At 42.5% G+C, this 16,926-nt stretch overlaps 3 protein-coding genes across 3 annotated transcripts; 2 read left to right on the top strand and 1 right to left on the bottom strand.

Moving 5' to 3' along the window:
• The first annotated feature begins 256 nt into the window (after positions 1–256).
• Positions 257–6,353, top strand: atl3 (atlastin 3). Its single transcript, XM_062475770.1, has 14 exons — positions 257–419; positions 1,506–1,726; positions 1,993–2,130; positions 2,259–2,363; positions 2,499–2,549; positions 2,798–2,854; positions 3,076–3,168; positions 3,365–3,503; positions 3,613–3,740; positions 3,818–3,874; positions 4,055–4,126; positions 4,254–4,445; positions 4,606–4,845; positions 5,018–6,353. The coding sequence occupies exons 2-14, from the start codon at positions 1,523–1,525 to the stop codon at positions 5,081–5,083; spliced, it is 1,542 nt and encodes a 513-aa protein (XP_062331754.1). The 5' UTR covers positions 257–419; positions 1,506–1,522; the 3' UTR covers positions 5,084–6,353.
• A 935-nt stretch (positions 6,354–7,288) lies between these two features.
• cfl1 (cofilin 1) lies at positions 7,289–12,080 on the top strand. Its single transcript, XM_062477187.1, has 4 exons — positions 7,289–7,394; positions 10,388–10,698; positions 10,940–11,016; positions 11,127–12,080. Exons 1-4 carry the CDS (start codon positions 7,392–7,394, stop codon positions 11,237–11,239), a joined length of 504 nt encoding a protein of 167 aa, XP_062333171.1. The 5' UTR covers positions 7,289–7,391; the 3' UTR covers positions 11,240–12,080.
• A 979-nt stretch (positions 12,081–13,059) lies between these two features.
• On the bottom strand, positions 13,060–16,926 carry prss23 (serine protease 23). The gene is made up of 2 exons (XM_062477186.1): positions 16,565–16,926; positions 13,060–14,755 (listed from the first exon to the last, which is right to left on the bottom strand). Exon 2 carries the CDS (start codon positions 14,736–14,738, stop codon positions 13,569–13,571), a length of 1,170 nt encoding a protein of 389 aa, XP_062333170.1. The 5' UTR covers positions 14,739–14,755; positions 16,565–16,926; the 3' UTR covers positions 13,060–13,568.

Below are 16,926 nucleotides of genomic sequence, written 5' to 3'. Positions count from 1 at the left end.
AAAGTATTAGTATGCGTAAATCACGTAAATCCATGACGATAAAACTGATTAATGTTAACTCCGAATGCGGTTTCCAATAAAACCTAATTTCCCCATAATAACTGGAATCCACAAACTGGGATTGTAAATGTCTGATCTACACTCCGGACCAGTAGGTGGTAGTAAGGCACTTTTGAGCTGGATGCCAACCATCGTTAAACAAGAAGAAGATTCCACAAACCGCGCGGTGCACCTTGGACGATGTAGTGTCTTTTCCGTCACGAAATCAGGTTTGCATTTTCCGTACACTACAAAACACAAAGACGGAACTGTCTAGCAACGCAGTTGGAAGTTTTCTAGCTTGTTGTGTTTAAGCAAGCTTTTTCAGTGTACTTCTGGCAAGCACGCCTGCTGCTGCGACTTATTTCGCTATATCAAAGGTAGGCTAAATCCAACATAATTGTATATTGAGTACTGTAGGTAGGCTAGCTAAATAATTAACGTAAACATGTAACGTTAACGTTAGTAATTGGAAATTGTGAGAATATTCCTTACTGCAGTAGAACAGTAGTTACTGTAGTTACGAGCTTGACATGATGTGCAACTAGCTAGCTAACTATGCCTGGCTATGTCACAACTAGTCTAGTAGTAGTAGTCAACATGTTGTTGGTTAGCCAACTAGCTACCACCAGGACAGCCAGCTAGCTAGTAGGTATGAATAACGTTTGTTAGCTACTGTAATAGCTACAATCAGTGTTTTTATAAGCTGTGTAAGTCTTAGCATTGGCTGTTATCTTGCGTTGTATTTTGTGTAATGTCCCTAGGTCCGATTTAGTATATGCATCCTTCATGTGCTTATACTGAATGGTGAAAATAAGGAGTGTTGCCTAATTATTCCATACGTTACGCCACACGTCCCCGCCTGTCTTGATACACATAGCAGAGATATTCGTGGCATGTCACTTGTTGAGAATGATTCAGAGTACCACACCTTACAGCTCATCATTAGCTGTGGGCTGTAGTGCTATTCATTAGAAAAGAAAAAATGAGTTAGGTCTCATAGATCTAAATTCTGGATTTTGCAGGTTTGTTAGACAGATTTTCTTTCCGTTTTGCTAACCATTGCCCAGGGTAAGGGCAGCTATGTGCATCATGCCAGCAACAATGAAACCTATTGAGATAGACGAAGGGTGGATGATGTGGAGCATGCAGTAGCCTGCAGCTAGGTTGACGCAGCATCACGACGCAGCAACTAGTCAAGCTGGTCGGCTCTTCACAGAACTCAACACTGTCCTAACTTGAATAATTATTGTATGCTGTTTCACTTCAAGTACATTTCAAAGAAACGTTTGTTGGAAAAAATGGTGCTTTCATAGACTTCAATAGGACTTCCACAACTTGCTGAAAAAAGCAACTTTGACTTTAGCTTCTCGTGTGAGGAGCTTTGAACAGCATTCAAATAAGTTGACAAAAGTGTGTCCCTAAACTTAGTGCATGTCTAACTGGTCATATATCGTCACTCACAGGGACTGTTACTTGAATTATGGGAAGTGAGCCAGGCCCAGTTCAAATTGTGTCTGTGAGCAAGGAGGATCACTCCTTTACTTTGGACACAAAGGCCCTTGAGCGTATACTGCTGGCACCTGAGGTCCGAGACAAGGATGTGGTGGTGCTCTCAGTAGCTGGAGCATTCCGGAAAGGAAAGAGCTTTATTCTGGACTTCATGCTCCGTTACTTGCACAGGAAGGTCAGTTCTTATGTAAACCAACCCCACACACGTTCTCTCTTTGTTTCCTCGTTTGTTTTTTAAAATCTACATTTACCCATTTGTCATGTTGCTCTGGATGTTTCTATGACCTTATGTAAAGGCGGTTGTTTACAGAAAATATATATACTTTTAACATTGTGGTGTAACAAATGGCAATTCCACACTGTCTGCCAAGATAGCAGAGGCATTAAATAGCTGCTATTCAGTCAAATACCTCTAATATCCCTTTGTTTGAATTAACTCAGGATCAAGGTGTGGACTGGCTGGGTAAGGACGATGAGCCCTTAACAGGCTTTTCTTGGAGGGGGGGCTCCGAGCCGGAGACAACAGGGATCCTGTTATGGAGTGAGGTCTTCCTGGTGGAGAAGAATGATGGGACACAGGTAGTGACAATGTTCTAACCGCCTACATAAGTCCTGCACCCTCTACACATTTAGATTTCTATTATTTAATTTAATCGTGTCTGCCTGGTGCCAAGTCATATTCATGTTGTTTTTGTTTTCCCCTGTAGGTGGCAGTAGTACTGATGGACACCCAGGGAGCTTTTGACAGCCAGTCCACAGTGAAGGACTGTGCCACCATCTTTGCCCTCAGTACCATGACCAGCTCAATACAGGTGATGTGCTTTGGTGGCATATGTGAACATCCTGTGCCCCCTTAGTAAATAAATCCTACTACAGTAGTAGTTGTATGTAGGTAAATCAACTTGCTATTGTTCTTATACAAGATTGTGTGAATATCCCTCTTGCAGATCTACAATCTCTCACAGAATATCCAGGAAGATGACCTGCAGCAGCTTCAGGTTGGTTCTCCTCAGCAACGGTGGGGTTCTTTTTACAGAAAATTATAGCCTTAAAACTGCCTTAATGAAACCAGAGACACATTTAATTACCAGGGGCTTAAGAACAGGTATTTCAGGTTTAGGTATTCAATTGTATAATGATATTTCCAAATAAAAATAACCCTGTCTTAAAGGATACCCCATTCATTTTGAGGTTTTTGATAACATGTATCTTAATGACAGATGTCCTGTATACGGTCTCCCTACAGCTGTTTACAGAATATGGTCGTCTTGCTATGGATGAAATTTTCTTGAAGCCCTTTCAGGTATGATAACTTAAAACATAACAATGTAAATGCAGTGTAAGAGGTCAATGACATAATATATCACACAGATATCACACATTTCCTTATTACCATATTAGCCTATATCTGCCAGCTTCAGGTTTTTACCTGACGATGTCCTGTCCTGTACCTGTCCTGGTATTAGGTTTGCTTGTAACTTGACTATGGAACTCTATTCACCCATCCTTCCCCTCTCCTCTCAGTCTCTCATGTTCCTAATCAGGGATTGGAGCTTTCCTTATGAATACTCCTATGGGCTGGTGGGGGGCAGTCAGTTTCTCGACAAACGGTTGCAGGTAAGTGCTTATTTGCATTTTTATTTCTACTCTATTAATTACTGACATGCAATAGGGGAAAATGGGGAAAAATAAACAGTTTACATCAGAATCAGAATTTGGTTTATTCGCAATGTATGTTACACAAACACGGAATTGACTGGCATCTCCTACAACCCCTGTATGTTCACGTCAATATCATGATATTGTTTGAAAGGTGAAGGAGACCCAGCATAAGGAGCTGCAGACAGTGAGGGAGCACATCCACTCCTGCTTCACCTCCATTTCCTGTTTCCTCCTTCCGCACCCCGGGCTAAAGGTGGCCACCAGCCCTTCTTTCAAAGGACAGCTTAGTGGTATGACCACTCACTCGTTTATCCCTTCACCTGTCTTGTTTTCTTTGCCAACCAGCATTGATAATTAACTGGATTGACTTGAGTTTTATGGGACGGTGGTTGGTTTCAGATGTGGCTCCAGAGTTCAAAGATGAGCTGCGTAACCTGATCCCCACCCTACTGCAACCAGACAAACTGGCTGTGAAGGAGATCAATGGAAACAAAGTCACCTGCCGGGGCCTTCTGGAGTTTTTCAAGGTGATGTGACGACTGCTGGGTGGGGAGTCTCTCGGATTGGGTGTGGGTTGGCTTTGACATGTTATTTTTGTTGGCAGGCATACATCAAGATTTACCAGGGTGAAGACCTGCCTCAGCCAAAGTCAATGCTGGAGGTGCACTCCCTATATTTTATAACATTTGAGCATGACAAACCTCTCCTAGTTTTATGCATTTGTATTCCATTTTGTTAGATATCAACAGAGGGTTTGGGAGAGTAATGTTTTGAGATGTATGCAGTAAGGAAGAAGCAGGATTTCTGCTGTCATGTTTAATTGTTTAATTTCTCCTATAAGGCAACAGCAGAGGCCAATAACCTGGCCGCTGTGGCAACAGCCAAAGACCAATACTACAAGAACATGGAGAAGGTGAGTTTGGTATTCAGCAAACAGGAAATTGCATCACATGTCAATTTGATCAAAATGAACATGGGGTCTCCCTGTACCGTCTACCCCTCACTGTATTAATTTCTTTGTTCCATTTCTTTCCCCACAGGTTTGTGGAGGCGATCTTCCCTACGTGTCTCCAGACACACTGGAGGACAAGCACAGATTCAACCTCCAGGAGTCCCTCCATATCTTCTCCTCCACCAAGAAGATGGGAGGGAAGGCATACTGTGATCAATACCAGGGTCAGCTGCAGGCTGAGATATTGGATCTCTGGAAGGCTTTCAGCAAGCACAACCAGGTACAAGTCTGTCCCACAAAACCTACTTATTTCAAATGGTAACACTTTGACCATGAGATAATGGAACAAAAATGTTTTTTAATTTTTTGTTGATAGAACACCAGTTTTTTGTTGATAGAACCGTTTATTAATATGATTTTCTTTTATTTCTCTTTAAAAGTCAAAGAATATCTTCAGTGCGTTCCGGACCCCTGCCGTGCTGTTTGTCCTAGTGTGCATCCTGTACGTGCTGTCAGGGCTGTTGCTGTTCATTGGCCTGGGTACTGTAGCTTTTGCATGCGACTGTGTGTTGGGCGTGGCCATGATTGCCATGCTGGCCTGGGCCTTCATCCGCTACTCTGGCCAATACCACGGTGTAGGAGGAACCATTGACCAGGCTGCTGAGGTCCTACTGGACAAGGTGAGATGAACAAACTCATGGAGCTGAAATAAGTATGGCCAAGACAGTGCCTTTAATAGTAAAACATAAAAGACTGGCCACCTATGGTACTTGATAGCTTTTTCTTATTTGTGCGAGTTTATGTATGGAAAGGGTCAATAGAATAAACTGGTACCTTTCCTCTCTCACTCAGGCTACTGTGGTGCTGAACAAGACAAGAGGGACGAGAGCTCTAGCACAAACGAAGAAATCCAGCTAAACATTCTGCACTAAAGCCTTACCATCCCACCCCATGGCAGAAGAATACAGCACTTAGTGTAACAGCACCACTTTACAATAGTCTGTTTTGATGCAGATTTACCAGCATCTTTCCATGATATGCACAATTTGACATCATATCGGGAGTGAGGGACGTCACTTTGTAGCTTCAGATTAAAAACATAATTTTTCAAAGATTATTCAGGTATCTGGGGCAAGGTACATTGTCCCAGGAGGATATTTGTTCCTTTGCTATTGACACTAACACTGCCATTCGTGCACACTCCTCTCATAAGTCTTCCAAGACAACCCAAGGATGTTTACTTTGAAACACCAGACACAAGCAAAGTATTGTTTTTATAGGTTATGCTAATTTGAGTCATATACTATATATTTTGTTGATGACCAGTTCAGAGGCTTGCCAGAGTATATCATGGTAGGCTTCAGCAGTGTATCTTGCTGGCTTAATGCGATAGACCATTCAATGCAACATTTCTTGACTTTGGCTATCCCATTCTGTGGCCTTATGCACATTCCATCGTATTTGAGACTTTGCTATATCCCCTTATTTGTCTACCTTAACTGGATTGTGTTCATTATTATACAACTTGCACTTTAAAGTGAACTGATAAAAGATCGTACAGTCCAGGCAACACAATTGTATCTCTCTTCCTAATCATTTAGTTTTACAATCTCCCTTAAGAGACACATTCCATAATTACACTTTTTAAAAGGTTTAATTATTTTGCTGCTTGAAACACAACAAAGATGGTTTACTGTCTCTGAATTTGAACATATTACTCAACTCATTAGGACACCCATCTGAGTCAAGTTAAGAATAGAAATATCTTAAGGTAAAAGGTTATGCAATAAAGACAAACTACTAATTGGGCATCCCTTGTACAGTAAGATGCTTGGTGTCCTATCAGCCAAAGAGTTCATCTTTAGTAAAAGTTACAGACAGTTCTTTGAGCACATTTAATTCAAATGTAATTCTCTTGACATCCCTCTTTGACATTCCATATATTTGCATCATATTGTTAAGGAACCTTTAAATATCATGTGCATAAAAAAAAGTCTGCAGCAATTACTATGGCGCGTCTTTCTCTGTGCTGTTACTTTTAAAACTTTTAGGCCAGAAATGAAATATTAGTTGCATGATGTTAATGTGGTTACTGGTATGTTTACCATCATATGCACTATTGTGTCTCGTGGTCTAAAGAAATGCTATTTTTTAAACAAATAAATTGAGCTTGACGTAAATAGCCTAAAGCATTTTTGCATTTTTTGAAGTATTTGACAAATAATTTGTTTACGATGTAGTTTTGCTTTGTTTTATTTATAATGTTTAGTATAGATTACACTAAATGCAAGCATGTAACTTAATGGCTGTATCTTAGTCGCACATAAGTGCTGTCATTTAAATAACATTATTTACTGATAACATCCATACACTTAAACAGTGTTATGAGGCGAGCTAGGCCTACATGGTGAGCGCTCTGTAAACCAAGTTGTAAATGAAGGAAAAGGTAGATGTCATTCATTCTCGGGTTGCGTATGGCCCTTCCTTTCTTTCTTTCTTAACCCTGCTATTTTCCCCCTTACTCTGCTGCATAATGCTGCTCTCAGCCACGGCGTAGTGAAATCTGCTGTAGCGAAAATCATGTCCTTGTTTCCTTATATGGTGATCGGCGTCGCGGGCCGCTTTGGTGAACCGAGGCGCGTGCACTGTAGCCGCCACCATTCGCTTCCATATTTGGAAGTGAGTTCAACAAACCTTGTTGAGAGGGTGGGGTATAACTGAGTGAGAAGAAGAGCATAGAGATTCTCTCAAATAATGTTTTTGCTGCAGGTCAAGATAATAGCTGTAAAAAGGTTCTGCTGCATCTATGCAACGATGTTTCAAAATTATGCTTTCAAGTTTATTTTCAGTTCTGTATTATTTTTACTTGGTTTACTGAAATACCTATGATCAATTAAGGTATACGGCACGTCCTTCCTCCAAGACAAATACCATCAGCATTTCAGTAAAGTTTTGTAACGACGAGAAACAACAGTCTATTTCCTATGTCTAGTGTGTATAGATACTACAAATAATTGTGCTGATAGCGATGAAAAAATAAGAACATCTGTTCCCACAATGCTTTACGTCGAATCTCATGACTACAGTTTCCTGGGGATGCTCGTGCCCCCGCCCATGGCACGCGCCTTAGTGCGCGTTCACGTAGAGTATCAAGTGTGTGCGAGACAGACTGTGCATCACATCCCATTCAATTTCTAAGCAGACGCCGACCTATTCAGAGACAGCCATGGTACGTTTACATTTAACAATTAGCCTGTGACATTACGTTGTTAAGACCGTGTCCTTGAAATGTGTTCTTATCGTGTTAACATTGTGATTTTGGACTCGTTTCATAATTTTGACTAATTTCTTAGACGGCGCTTCGCCAAGCGTTGGCTTGTAGTATTGAACCTGCATTCCACTGCCTCAAATTATTGATGTGTGTGGATCATTCATTCAACGGTTCTTAATCGAAAGCCGATTTGGTTTAGATGTTCGTTACTCTTTCCTTAAAAAAAACTGAAGTTTGGTTCTTGTCTGTTAATGGAAGAAAAACGTCAAGAACGACCCCAAAAACAACTGGCGCCATTTCCTTCCTCACCCATTTTCCGGCGTCACCAAGGCCTTGTGCCAATAGTGCACTCTTTAAGTCACTCAACACCTCGGCTGGGTGCTAGCTTTTACTAGCTGTGTGTTATCGACTTTCGTCATTAGCAGGCGAAGTTCACTGCATTGATTCCCCCCCCGCACTCCCGCCCCCCGAATGTGCTTTCAGACATCTGTGGATTTGTTTTACCCTGCTTCTACTTGTATGCATAGCTGACATGAAAGGAGAGGTACATTGCATTACAGGCAGCCAGCTAATTTCCACCTCCTTTGTTGTCTCTCCACCGTCCAGTGCGTACGCACGACAAGCCCAATAAATAAATAGCCAGCGAAACGCAGGTGCCATAACAGTAGACTTGCTATATACATTTGATTGTATTCTAATTAACTTATGAAACGTTGGGTCAGGAAAATTGACTGGTATTTTTCCTGGACACCATTTTGCCTTGTATAGAGCTAACATTGGTGGTGCACATGTGCGGGTACTGCATCCATGGCCCCACCCTGGATTTTGGTGCAAAGAGCGTTTTCTGGTACTCAGAGCTGTTCCATCGATTTCTCACGGACATACGCAACATCTTTGGTGGTGAACATGAATTAGTCGAATGTAAAGTTATTTTGGAGCGTATTTATTGTTGGTCATCCCGTTTGTTATGTAGATGTCATGATGTCGCCCAAGATTAAGTTAGCTAGTTAGCGCTAGCCTACGGGCCCGGCCTTTGTCATGCTGTTGTGCCGCCCGACGTCTTCCTGGTTCGTCTTGCAAAGCCATCTCTTCTACGCATCAACCCGAACTAGCCAGCTGTGTCCCATATTGAAACTAAGGAGATGGCGTTTGATTAAAGTTGGATGTACTGAAGTGAACTCCCATATCAGTTAAATGTTCAGGGTGAGGGATCGTTAACACGGCTTGCGACAAAGTCACCACCTTAACTTTTGGCGATAATGTTTCAAGTTGGTTTCGTATACTACAGTCCTCACAGACAGATGTATCATCTTGTGTAAACGTTGGGGGTTCAAAGATGGCCGTTGATTATCCTGAACTATTTGAACCATGACATTTTGCCTGGTATTCAATTGCTGGAAGAAAGGAATCTCTGTTGCTCTGATGCAGTCTGCACAGAGCGACCAAAAGCTGTAGTCTTCATCGACATCTAGATATTTACCCATTACGTTTTCTCCTGTTGGGTTTCTCTGTGATGTGACCAGACATGTCCGTTGTCTGAAGATTCCAAGTAACATTTCATGTATTAATTTGTTTGATATGTAGTATGTGTTTATTATCTGGCTTTATGTTTAGTCCAGGCCCATAAGCCAAAGGTCTGTAGGTTGGCCCTAAACAATTGCAACCATTTAACTAAATAATTGCTCAGAAAATAGACATTTCCCCTATACCAACTAAAGTTATGAGTCACATCTATGTGGGTAGAGGATGTTGAAAATCCTGATTTTCTTTAGGCACAGCATGGTTATCCAGAATGAAATGCCATAACAGGCACTCACTCAACCTCATCCTCAATCCACACGCCCACAACAAATATGCCCACACCCTTCTGACACAAGTTGCTTCAAAGTGGGTCAATTCTAAACAACGCTGGCATGAAGCAACTGAGGCGAGTGAATAAGCAGTTTTCTTATTTACTTTTCTAGTTTCTACTGGCATCCCTCAGCTGTTGCTAGAGGGTTGGCTTTACTGAAAATAAGTCTCTACCTGATGTCCCCTTCAGCTCATTAAGACATTGGCAAACCTATTAGGTGTGTTTCTGCAAGCCACAGACAGACATGGGAACATCCTCTGCCTGTCTCAAGGATGATGTGATTTGAATTGCGCAGTGCTTTAACTGAAATCAGAAGACTTGAGTTTATGGGGATGTTGTGGCCTGTTTTCATTTCGACAGAGGGATCCTTTGTCTGTGACAGAACCCTGCTTTCTGAGGCTTCATTCCTGTCTCCTCCCTATGGTCTTGTCCCACAGCTACGTGGCAAAGCAGTCTCGTGTGCTATACTCATTTGCTGCAATTTCCCCTTGGGGATAAAGTACCTGTCCATACTCATTTAGACTGCTTAATGTATTTATTTTTTTTGTCCATGTAACAGGTTTCCATACCTGCCATACTGAGAGGCTTGGGTGACACCTGTTACTTAGGCATGTCAGGCTGTGGCAGTCTTCCTAGTTGATGTTTGGCATGCAAATGGTTGTAATTAATTCATACTTGTTGCTTTGTTCCTCCTTATTGAGTTATGTAGTTTAAAGTTGATGGTGTGAATTCTAATCAGCTTGTTGATTGACTCCTGCTGAGTCATTCTCCTCCTGCTTTAACTGATTACAGCCAGAGATGGTGGTTCAGGCCCTGCTGCGCCCCCCCCTTCACATGTTTATGACTGCTAGTTATTGTGCAGCAAACCTCTGCTACCTTCCTATCGATTCCCTTTATCAGCTGACCTTGTCGAGTGCATTCCTGAAGTGATAGGTCAGACGGGTCTGTCGGGCCCTCCAATTTCTTGTCAGTGTTTTCTGTCCTGCCACACTTGTCTGGTTCTTGGCTACGCCTGCAGCATAGACTGCCCCCCCCCCCCCCCCCCCCATTGGCTGCTTTATTTAGTATTTTAACTCATCTGTTCCTTTTTTGACTCCAGGCTTCTGGGGTGACAGTCACAGATGAGGTGGTCGAGGTCTTCAACGACATGAAGGTGCGCAAGGCCCAGGCCAACGAGGAAGAGAAGAAGAAGAGGAAGAAGGCTGTGCTGTTCTGTCTGAGCCCCGACAAGAAGAACATCATCCTAGAGGCTGGCCGGGAAATCCTGCAGGGCCAGGTGGGCGACACAGTCGACGACCCCTACCTGCACTTTGTAAAGATGCTGCCCGCCGACGACTGCCGCTACGCTCTCTATGACGCAACTTATGAAACCAAGGAGACCAAGAAAGAGGACCTGGTCTTCATATTCTGGTGAGTGTGCGGGTTGGGTCTTGGGGTACACGAGAAAGAACATCATGGCTGTTTGATTACATTAAAGGAAGACTGAGTTGGTTGTGAAGTACGCATTGAATAGACTGGTCAAATGCCCTGAATCATTATTCTGTTTTGTGCAAGGTATGCATGAAGTTCACTGGTAACATTTGGTTATTGCTTGCAGCTATTGTCACTAGTATTTGGGCTGAACTCATTTGTTTGCCTCCTCTTCCCTCAGGGCCCCAGAGAATGCCCCTCTAAAGAGCAAGATGATCTACGCCAGTTCAAAGGATGCCATCAAGAAGAAGTTTACAGGTGAGCGGCCCCTCCAGTTCGTTGGATCACTTGAACATTTGTATAAAAAAACAATAAAAAAAGCTGACTAAGATGACTTAAACAAAGCATTGTATTTTTATCTCCATCAGGTATCAAGCACGAGTGGCAAGTGAATGGCTTGGAGGACATCAAGGACCGACGCACTCTTGCAGACAAGCTCGGAGGCTCATCTGTAGTCACCCTTGAAGGAAGCCCACTATAAATCTAGCTCCAGGCTTCATTAGAGGCCTACCAGACACATCTGAGGGGATTGGTTGTTCTTTCCAGTATGGTGTGGAGGAGGGCAATGCAGGACCAGGATAATTGTGGGACTGTTGGGGAGGGATATTGTGGGTGGGGGTTGGGAAGTGACAGTTTTCAAATTCCAAAACCGTAGACTGTCTTTCCACTTCAAAACATTATGACCATGAACAAAAAACACACAAAGGAGAAAAAAAAACTATTGTAAAAAAGAAAAAAATTGATGAAGGATGATGATAATCAAATACACAAAATGTAAATGTTTGAGGACAGGGTCTTGTTCTTTCCGGGTTTGAATGAAGATTTGAATGAAGATCCATATTAATGAAGAATACTGACAACTGTTACAATTCCAACTATTGAACCCTGAAAGATACTGTCTTTAATTATTCAAATCCCTTATTGTTTCTGCTTGACAAACTTCTAGTACAGTTTTCTAAGTGTGTGTCGTTGAGACTAGGTGAAGTACAAAAAACAATTAACTGATTGCACAAGGTATGTCACAACCTTCTCTGGGGAACACGGTTGCTTTTTAAAATTTATTTTGTCGACCATGCAAATTCCAGAAGTGATTCCAGTTATTTTTATTTTGAGTTACAAGAAAACCATGGCATTGATGTAGTAATTGAACACATTCCTTATTTGTTAAACAGGATCCAGTGGGTTAAAAGTCTGAAGCGGGGGTCTGGAAGTCAGATGGGGAGCGATGTACTTGAACAGTCTGTGTTCAGAGCTTAGACTGATATTGAATGGTGGATGTTTTGTATCGTCTCCTTATCTCTAATAAAAAGGCACTAAACTACTGACTTGTTTGTTCTATTTTCCATTTCTGTTTTGTTGAAATATATTAAAGATATTGAGATGAAACAAGTTGTCACACGGGTTGATTAAATGGCTCTTGTACTTGTTTTGGCAACCTAAATTTGTGAATTGACAGCCCTGTAGCCTAAACAGGTAATTCTCACACAGCTTTTCTATTAAATGGGCATATCAAATCATCTAGAAAAGCAGTTTAGGGGTGTACTTGTTGCTAATTAGGGCCTAAACTGACATTCACCTATGACCTTTTAAAGCATGTTCCATAACTTTGAACAATTGTGAGCAGTGATACTTTAATTCTTATTAAACTGTCACATTCCATTTGAGGGCTCACATTTAAATGCCTGTTTTATTCAAGACATTTTGACCACTGGGGGGTGCTGCATGTTCACGTCACAGACTGGATACCATTCACAATAGATAATTGTTTCAACACCAGCAATGGCATAGAACTTTAAGTTTATTAAAATAGAAGTATTTACCAAAAATAAAATTATTAACAATATGATATCCCTCCAATCTGTGAAAAACAAAAGTACGCAGCACACATACTTAGTGTCACTAAAGTCCAGGTAACCATTATGCCGTTTCTTTCTCCATCAACTTGTTCACACATCCATCCATTTATTCATCAATTCATGTCATTATAATACATCTTATATCTCTCTTTGCAACTTACTGACATGATGCTGTATCAAGACTTGTGTTAGTATGCCTGGCACACCGCTAGTGGTATTTTGTAGGTATATCAGAGGGGGATCATTGGGTGACAGATTAGTCATTATTTTACTGGTGACCTTCAACACATTCAACATCACCTACAGAAACCTGCCCTCCCTCCCCATATCTGATTGTATATTAAACTCTACAACCAAGTATGTTATTCCAAGAGCTTGAAAATAATGCTGCTGTGCTGTATGCAGCACAGAAGAGTAATAATATCTAATATCGATTTAAAAAAACTTGTCTCCTATGGTTGGTCCTAAACTGGTGCTTCCACAGTTAGTCTCTAATGCTACAGAAGTCACACAGAGCAAATGTAAAAGATGTATCAGTGTGTTTCAACTTGTGAAATAGATTTTCTTTAATATGGTATGGAAACTCTGACGCAGTGTTCTAAGTCTGACCATGAGGAAAAGTGCATTAAAGGCTGCTGCGATGACTCGTTTGTTGGCAGACCTGTGAAAGGACACTGTCACTGTGACTAGTTCATCTGAGAGAGAAAATACTTTAAGGAATGAAATCAGATCCAGAAGGAACATTCTTGAATTTTCAGGACAAGAAACAACAGTTTTCTTACATAGTATTTTAGATTTTAAATCTTAATTAGGATTAAATCCATTTTCAATTGTGTCCTTTGTTAAAGGAAAAAAGGAAGCCTGTTCTCTTCCTCGTGTTTCCTTTGTGCTTATTTTAATTACTTTCATCAGCGTCTTCAAAGCCTTCATCCTGTCTTAGTCCAGCCATCTCTCTCAGTCTTGACTACAGTTCATGCGGTTCCCATGCACCCAGTAGCAAATCTGGGCAAACTTAAGAGGGGTGAAGCGCACAGCCACATTGTAGTCTCGATTCTCTCCATCTATTTCCAGCCACTGGTGTCCAGAAAAGATGCCGATCACCTTTCTCTCCCAGCGCTCCAGGGCGTTGTCCCACACACGGCCGTACACCCCAGAGCCGCTGGCCCCTGGCCGGGCGTCACAGTGCTGGTAGATCAGGTCGTTGGACTCATCCTCCACAGGGCAGAAACGGTAAACCAGCTCCCCAGGCCTGTCACTGTCGAAGCCAGAGAAGTGGATACGCTTCCCGGCGAGGTCCTCCAAGGAGGGAGCCACGGAGAGTCGCATGAAGGGCCGGCGGTGGGGCCAGCGCAGCTCCAGCAGGGCGTAGTCGAAATCCATGCTGACCTCCTGGGGACCCTGAATCCAGCCCTTAGGGACACGGGTGCGCTTGACACGGACCCAGCGCACCAGGGGCTTTTTGGTGGGGGTCTGGCCTCCAAGTTTGGTGCCGTTGATGGAGGGAGGGGTCAGAAAGCCTACTCTCAGTTTACGGGCCCCCTTGACATAATCCTTCCCATCGTGCACACAGTGAGCGGCTGTGAGGACGTGACGCTGGGACACAAGGACTCCAGTGCAGCCGGTGGAGATCCTGACTGCTGTGGAGAACGGGTAGTCCAACAGGAAGTGGTCACCACGGATGTTAAAACGGCCATCTGCCCCGTAGATCTGCCTCCTCTGACGGGTGTGTTTACCAAGAATTCTCCGTCCTCTCCTGGGAGGAGGCTGGACAGGGCTGAGAGGACCCTCAAACTCATCCTCCTCCTCCACATCCACAGCAGTAAGGGTGCGGGAACCGTCGGCATACAACGTCTCAAATGCCAGTTTCTCCGTGAGGTGCTCTCTGTCACTGTCCTGTTCGCCCTTGTGGAAGCAGCTGGCATTGCAGTGGGTGGTGAAGTCCAGTTGAGTATGAGCACTGAAGCGTGATCGGGTCAGAGGCATAGGGGCATGGGGCACCAGAGAGGGGAGGTGGACATGGTGCTGGTGAGGGGGGGGCCGGGATGACAGCAAGAGGGGCAGGAGGAGCCACAGGACCAGGACTGACAGTGAGAGACGAGGGCTACAGTTTTCATGTGGTGTCATAGTTGTGTCGGACAACACTAAAACAAGAAAATAATAACAATCAAACATACAATTCACAGCAATGCAAAATTCTCAACAAGACTTCCAAGGAAAGTTTGAGATTAATCAAAGCTGTTTGGATTTAGGGTTGATCAATGAGGCTTCAAGACAGATTATTACTAATCAAACACAACTGTGGCCTGTATCCATGATTCAAACAACCTATTCAAGTTGTTTTACAAACTCTTGCAAAATACAAATGGTAAAATCTGTCCTGTCTCACAATGACAGGTGGATTCTGAATCCCCACAGTGTGCAGAGACTGTAGACATGATATCAGCTCACACAGGCTCATGTTACAATGCAGGTCTGAATTTCATCTCTTTTAAGAGGGTAACAATGCACCCCTTGTTCCTGTCTATGCTGTGGGTTATACTGAAAATTTGATTTTGAACTGAGCCACAAAAGGCTAACAAGTACTAGAATGTCAACCCTGTGTACTGGGAGCCAAAGTTTACTAAGAGTACTGTGTAGAATCAGCAAAACAATGTGTAGCGGTGGACAAAGATCATAAGATAGGTAATTTGATATGCTTTGCATGCCAATATTAGAAGAAAATACATCAAATATATATATTCACATTTGAAACTCGTTGTGGCAGTAGTGGTGGTATGTCTGTGTGTGTGTGTGTGTGTGGGGGGGGGGGGGGTCGGGGGCGTGACAAGAAGGAAAGTGAACAGTACACTGCCACTGCTCTCTGCAGAGCAATTGATGTCTCCAATCTTATTTATGATTACGCTTTTAGGCAGAATCTTCCATCAAACATTAACAACTTTCCAGTGTGTGTGTGTTCGGCAGGTATACAGCAACCGGGGAAAACTAAATAGGCCTTAGAAGACTATGGACCCTCAGGCTCTAGTGGCAAAGCAGAGAGCAGGTGTCTGAAAGTGAAAGGAGACAAGTTGAGGCATGGAGCAGCATAGAGAGGCTTCTCCTTATAACAAGCAGGGGTGAGGTGGAGTAGTTACCTCAGAAATGCACCACTACACTATATTAACATGACATGACAAAGAAGATACATTTACTCAAAAGTGTTTGGGTCCATAGGGATTATTTAGTGACTCTATGTTCATGGTTAACTGAAAGTTAGCAGTCAGAACAAACACCCCCATCCATGCCACCCTGATCTGAGTGACTGATCTAACCTATCGGATATCAATGTAACAGAAGATAACTAATATTAAATGTAAACCTCTGCACCCATGTTCACAGGTAAATACTATTCTAAACAATTATTGTTTTGTATTTTATATGACATTTCTAAATAGGCTTTTTTTAAACATCACACCTCTATGTCGATGCATAAAAATTGCATTGCATGATGTGAATGTAGATGACGTTTTTTTTTTATTCTGGGAAACAACCAGAATCCCTAGCCCTAACCGCATTCCAGCATTAGGCTTTGTCCTCCACTTGGTGTTTGGTTGTTGTTCTCTTTGTAATCATTGGATGCAGCAGTTGTCTGTGCCTCAGTCCTTGTTAGAAGAGCCAACGGTCAATATTTACCTTGCCCTGTCACTATTGTGATGCAAAAACATTCCTAATGTTGGAATCCAAATACTTGGTGTTGGGGAAAGGTCTGTTGGAGAACGTTATTTCAAGACTAAACTAATGGGTACATTTTAAATCAAATTTGAGGTTAGTGGCATAAATCTGGAATTTTAAAAATCCCACATTAAACCGTTTTTTATGTTTGCCATTCACAGGGGTATAGGTATAGCCTACAGCATGTAATTACTGTTCAAAATAAGAACCATATTGAAAATAATTTTAGGTTAAAAGTTTACCTCCAAGATAAAACAGCTTAACGGAACCAGTCTTCAAATCCCGTACACATCCTCTCAGCCTTCAAAGAGACTGTTTTTTGAGGTCCCAGTTTTTCCTCATCTCGTGCGTGACAGACAGGTATCTCTTTGATGCGTCCAGCGGAGGGGTCTTTCACTTCAGTAACGTGCTTGTTAAGATACTTGTCCAATAAAGTTAAGGGACGATGCTAGTCCCGCAGGCTCTTACACTACAGTCTATTCGTAATGAATGTGACTTTCCTTCTGTGAAGGTCGCCAGGCTGCTCAGTTCTCAAAACCGACAAAATAAGTGCAAATGTAACTGAAAAGAAATGTTGATGCGCCCTCCCTCAAGGTCCTAGCGC

This window comes from Osmerus eperlanus, chromosome 13 (assembly GCF_963692335.1).
Source record: "Osmerus eperlanus chromosome 13, fOsmEpe2.1, whole genome shotgun sequence".
Taxonomy (NCBI): domain Eukaryota; kingdom Metazoa; phylum Chordata; class Actinopteri; order Osmeriformes; family Osmeridae; genus Osmerus; species Osmerus eperlanus.
This window is presented reverse-complemented; position numbering and strand designations above follow the sequence as displayed.

Bases quoted from the DNA above. Each gene is read 5' to 3' on its own strand.
- atl3 (XM_062475770.1), top strand. From the start codon at position 1,523: ATGGGAAGTGAGCCAGGCCCAGTTCAAATTGTGTCTGTGAGCAAGGAG. The intron at 2,550-2,797 runs GTTGGTTCTCCT...GTCTCCCTACAG, and splicing joins ATGACCTGCAGCAGCTTCAG to CTGTTTACAGAATATGGTCG. The intron at 3,504-3,612 runs GTATGACCACTC...GGTTGGTTTCAG, and splicing joins TTTCAAAGGACAGCTTAGTG to ATGTGGCTCCAGAGTTCAAA.
- cfl1 (XM_062477187.1), top strand. The intron at 10,699-10,939 runs GTGAGTGTGCGG...CTCTTCCCTCAG, and splicing joins GACCTGGTCTTCATATTCTG to GGCCCCAGAGAATGCCCCTC. The intron at 11,017-11,126 runs GTGAGCGGCCCC...TATCTCCATCAG, and splicing joins CATCAAGAAGAAGTTTACAG to GTATCAAGCACGAGTGGCAA.
- prss23 (XM_062477186.1), bottom strand. From the start codon at position 14,738: ATGACACCACATGAAAACTGTAGCCCTCGTCTCTCACTGTCAGTCCTG.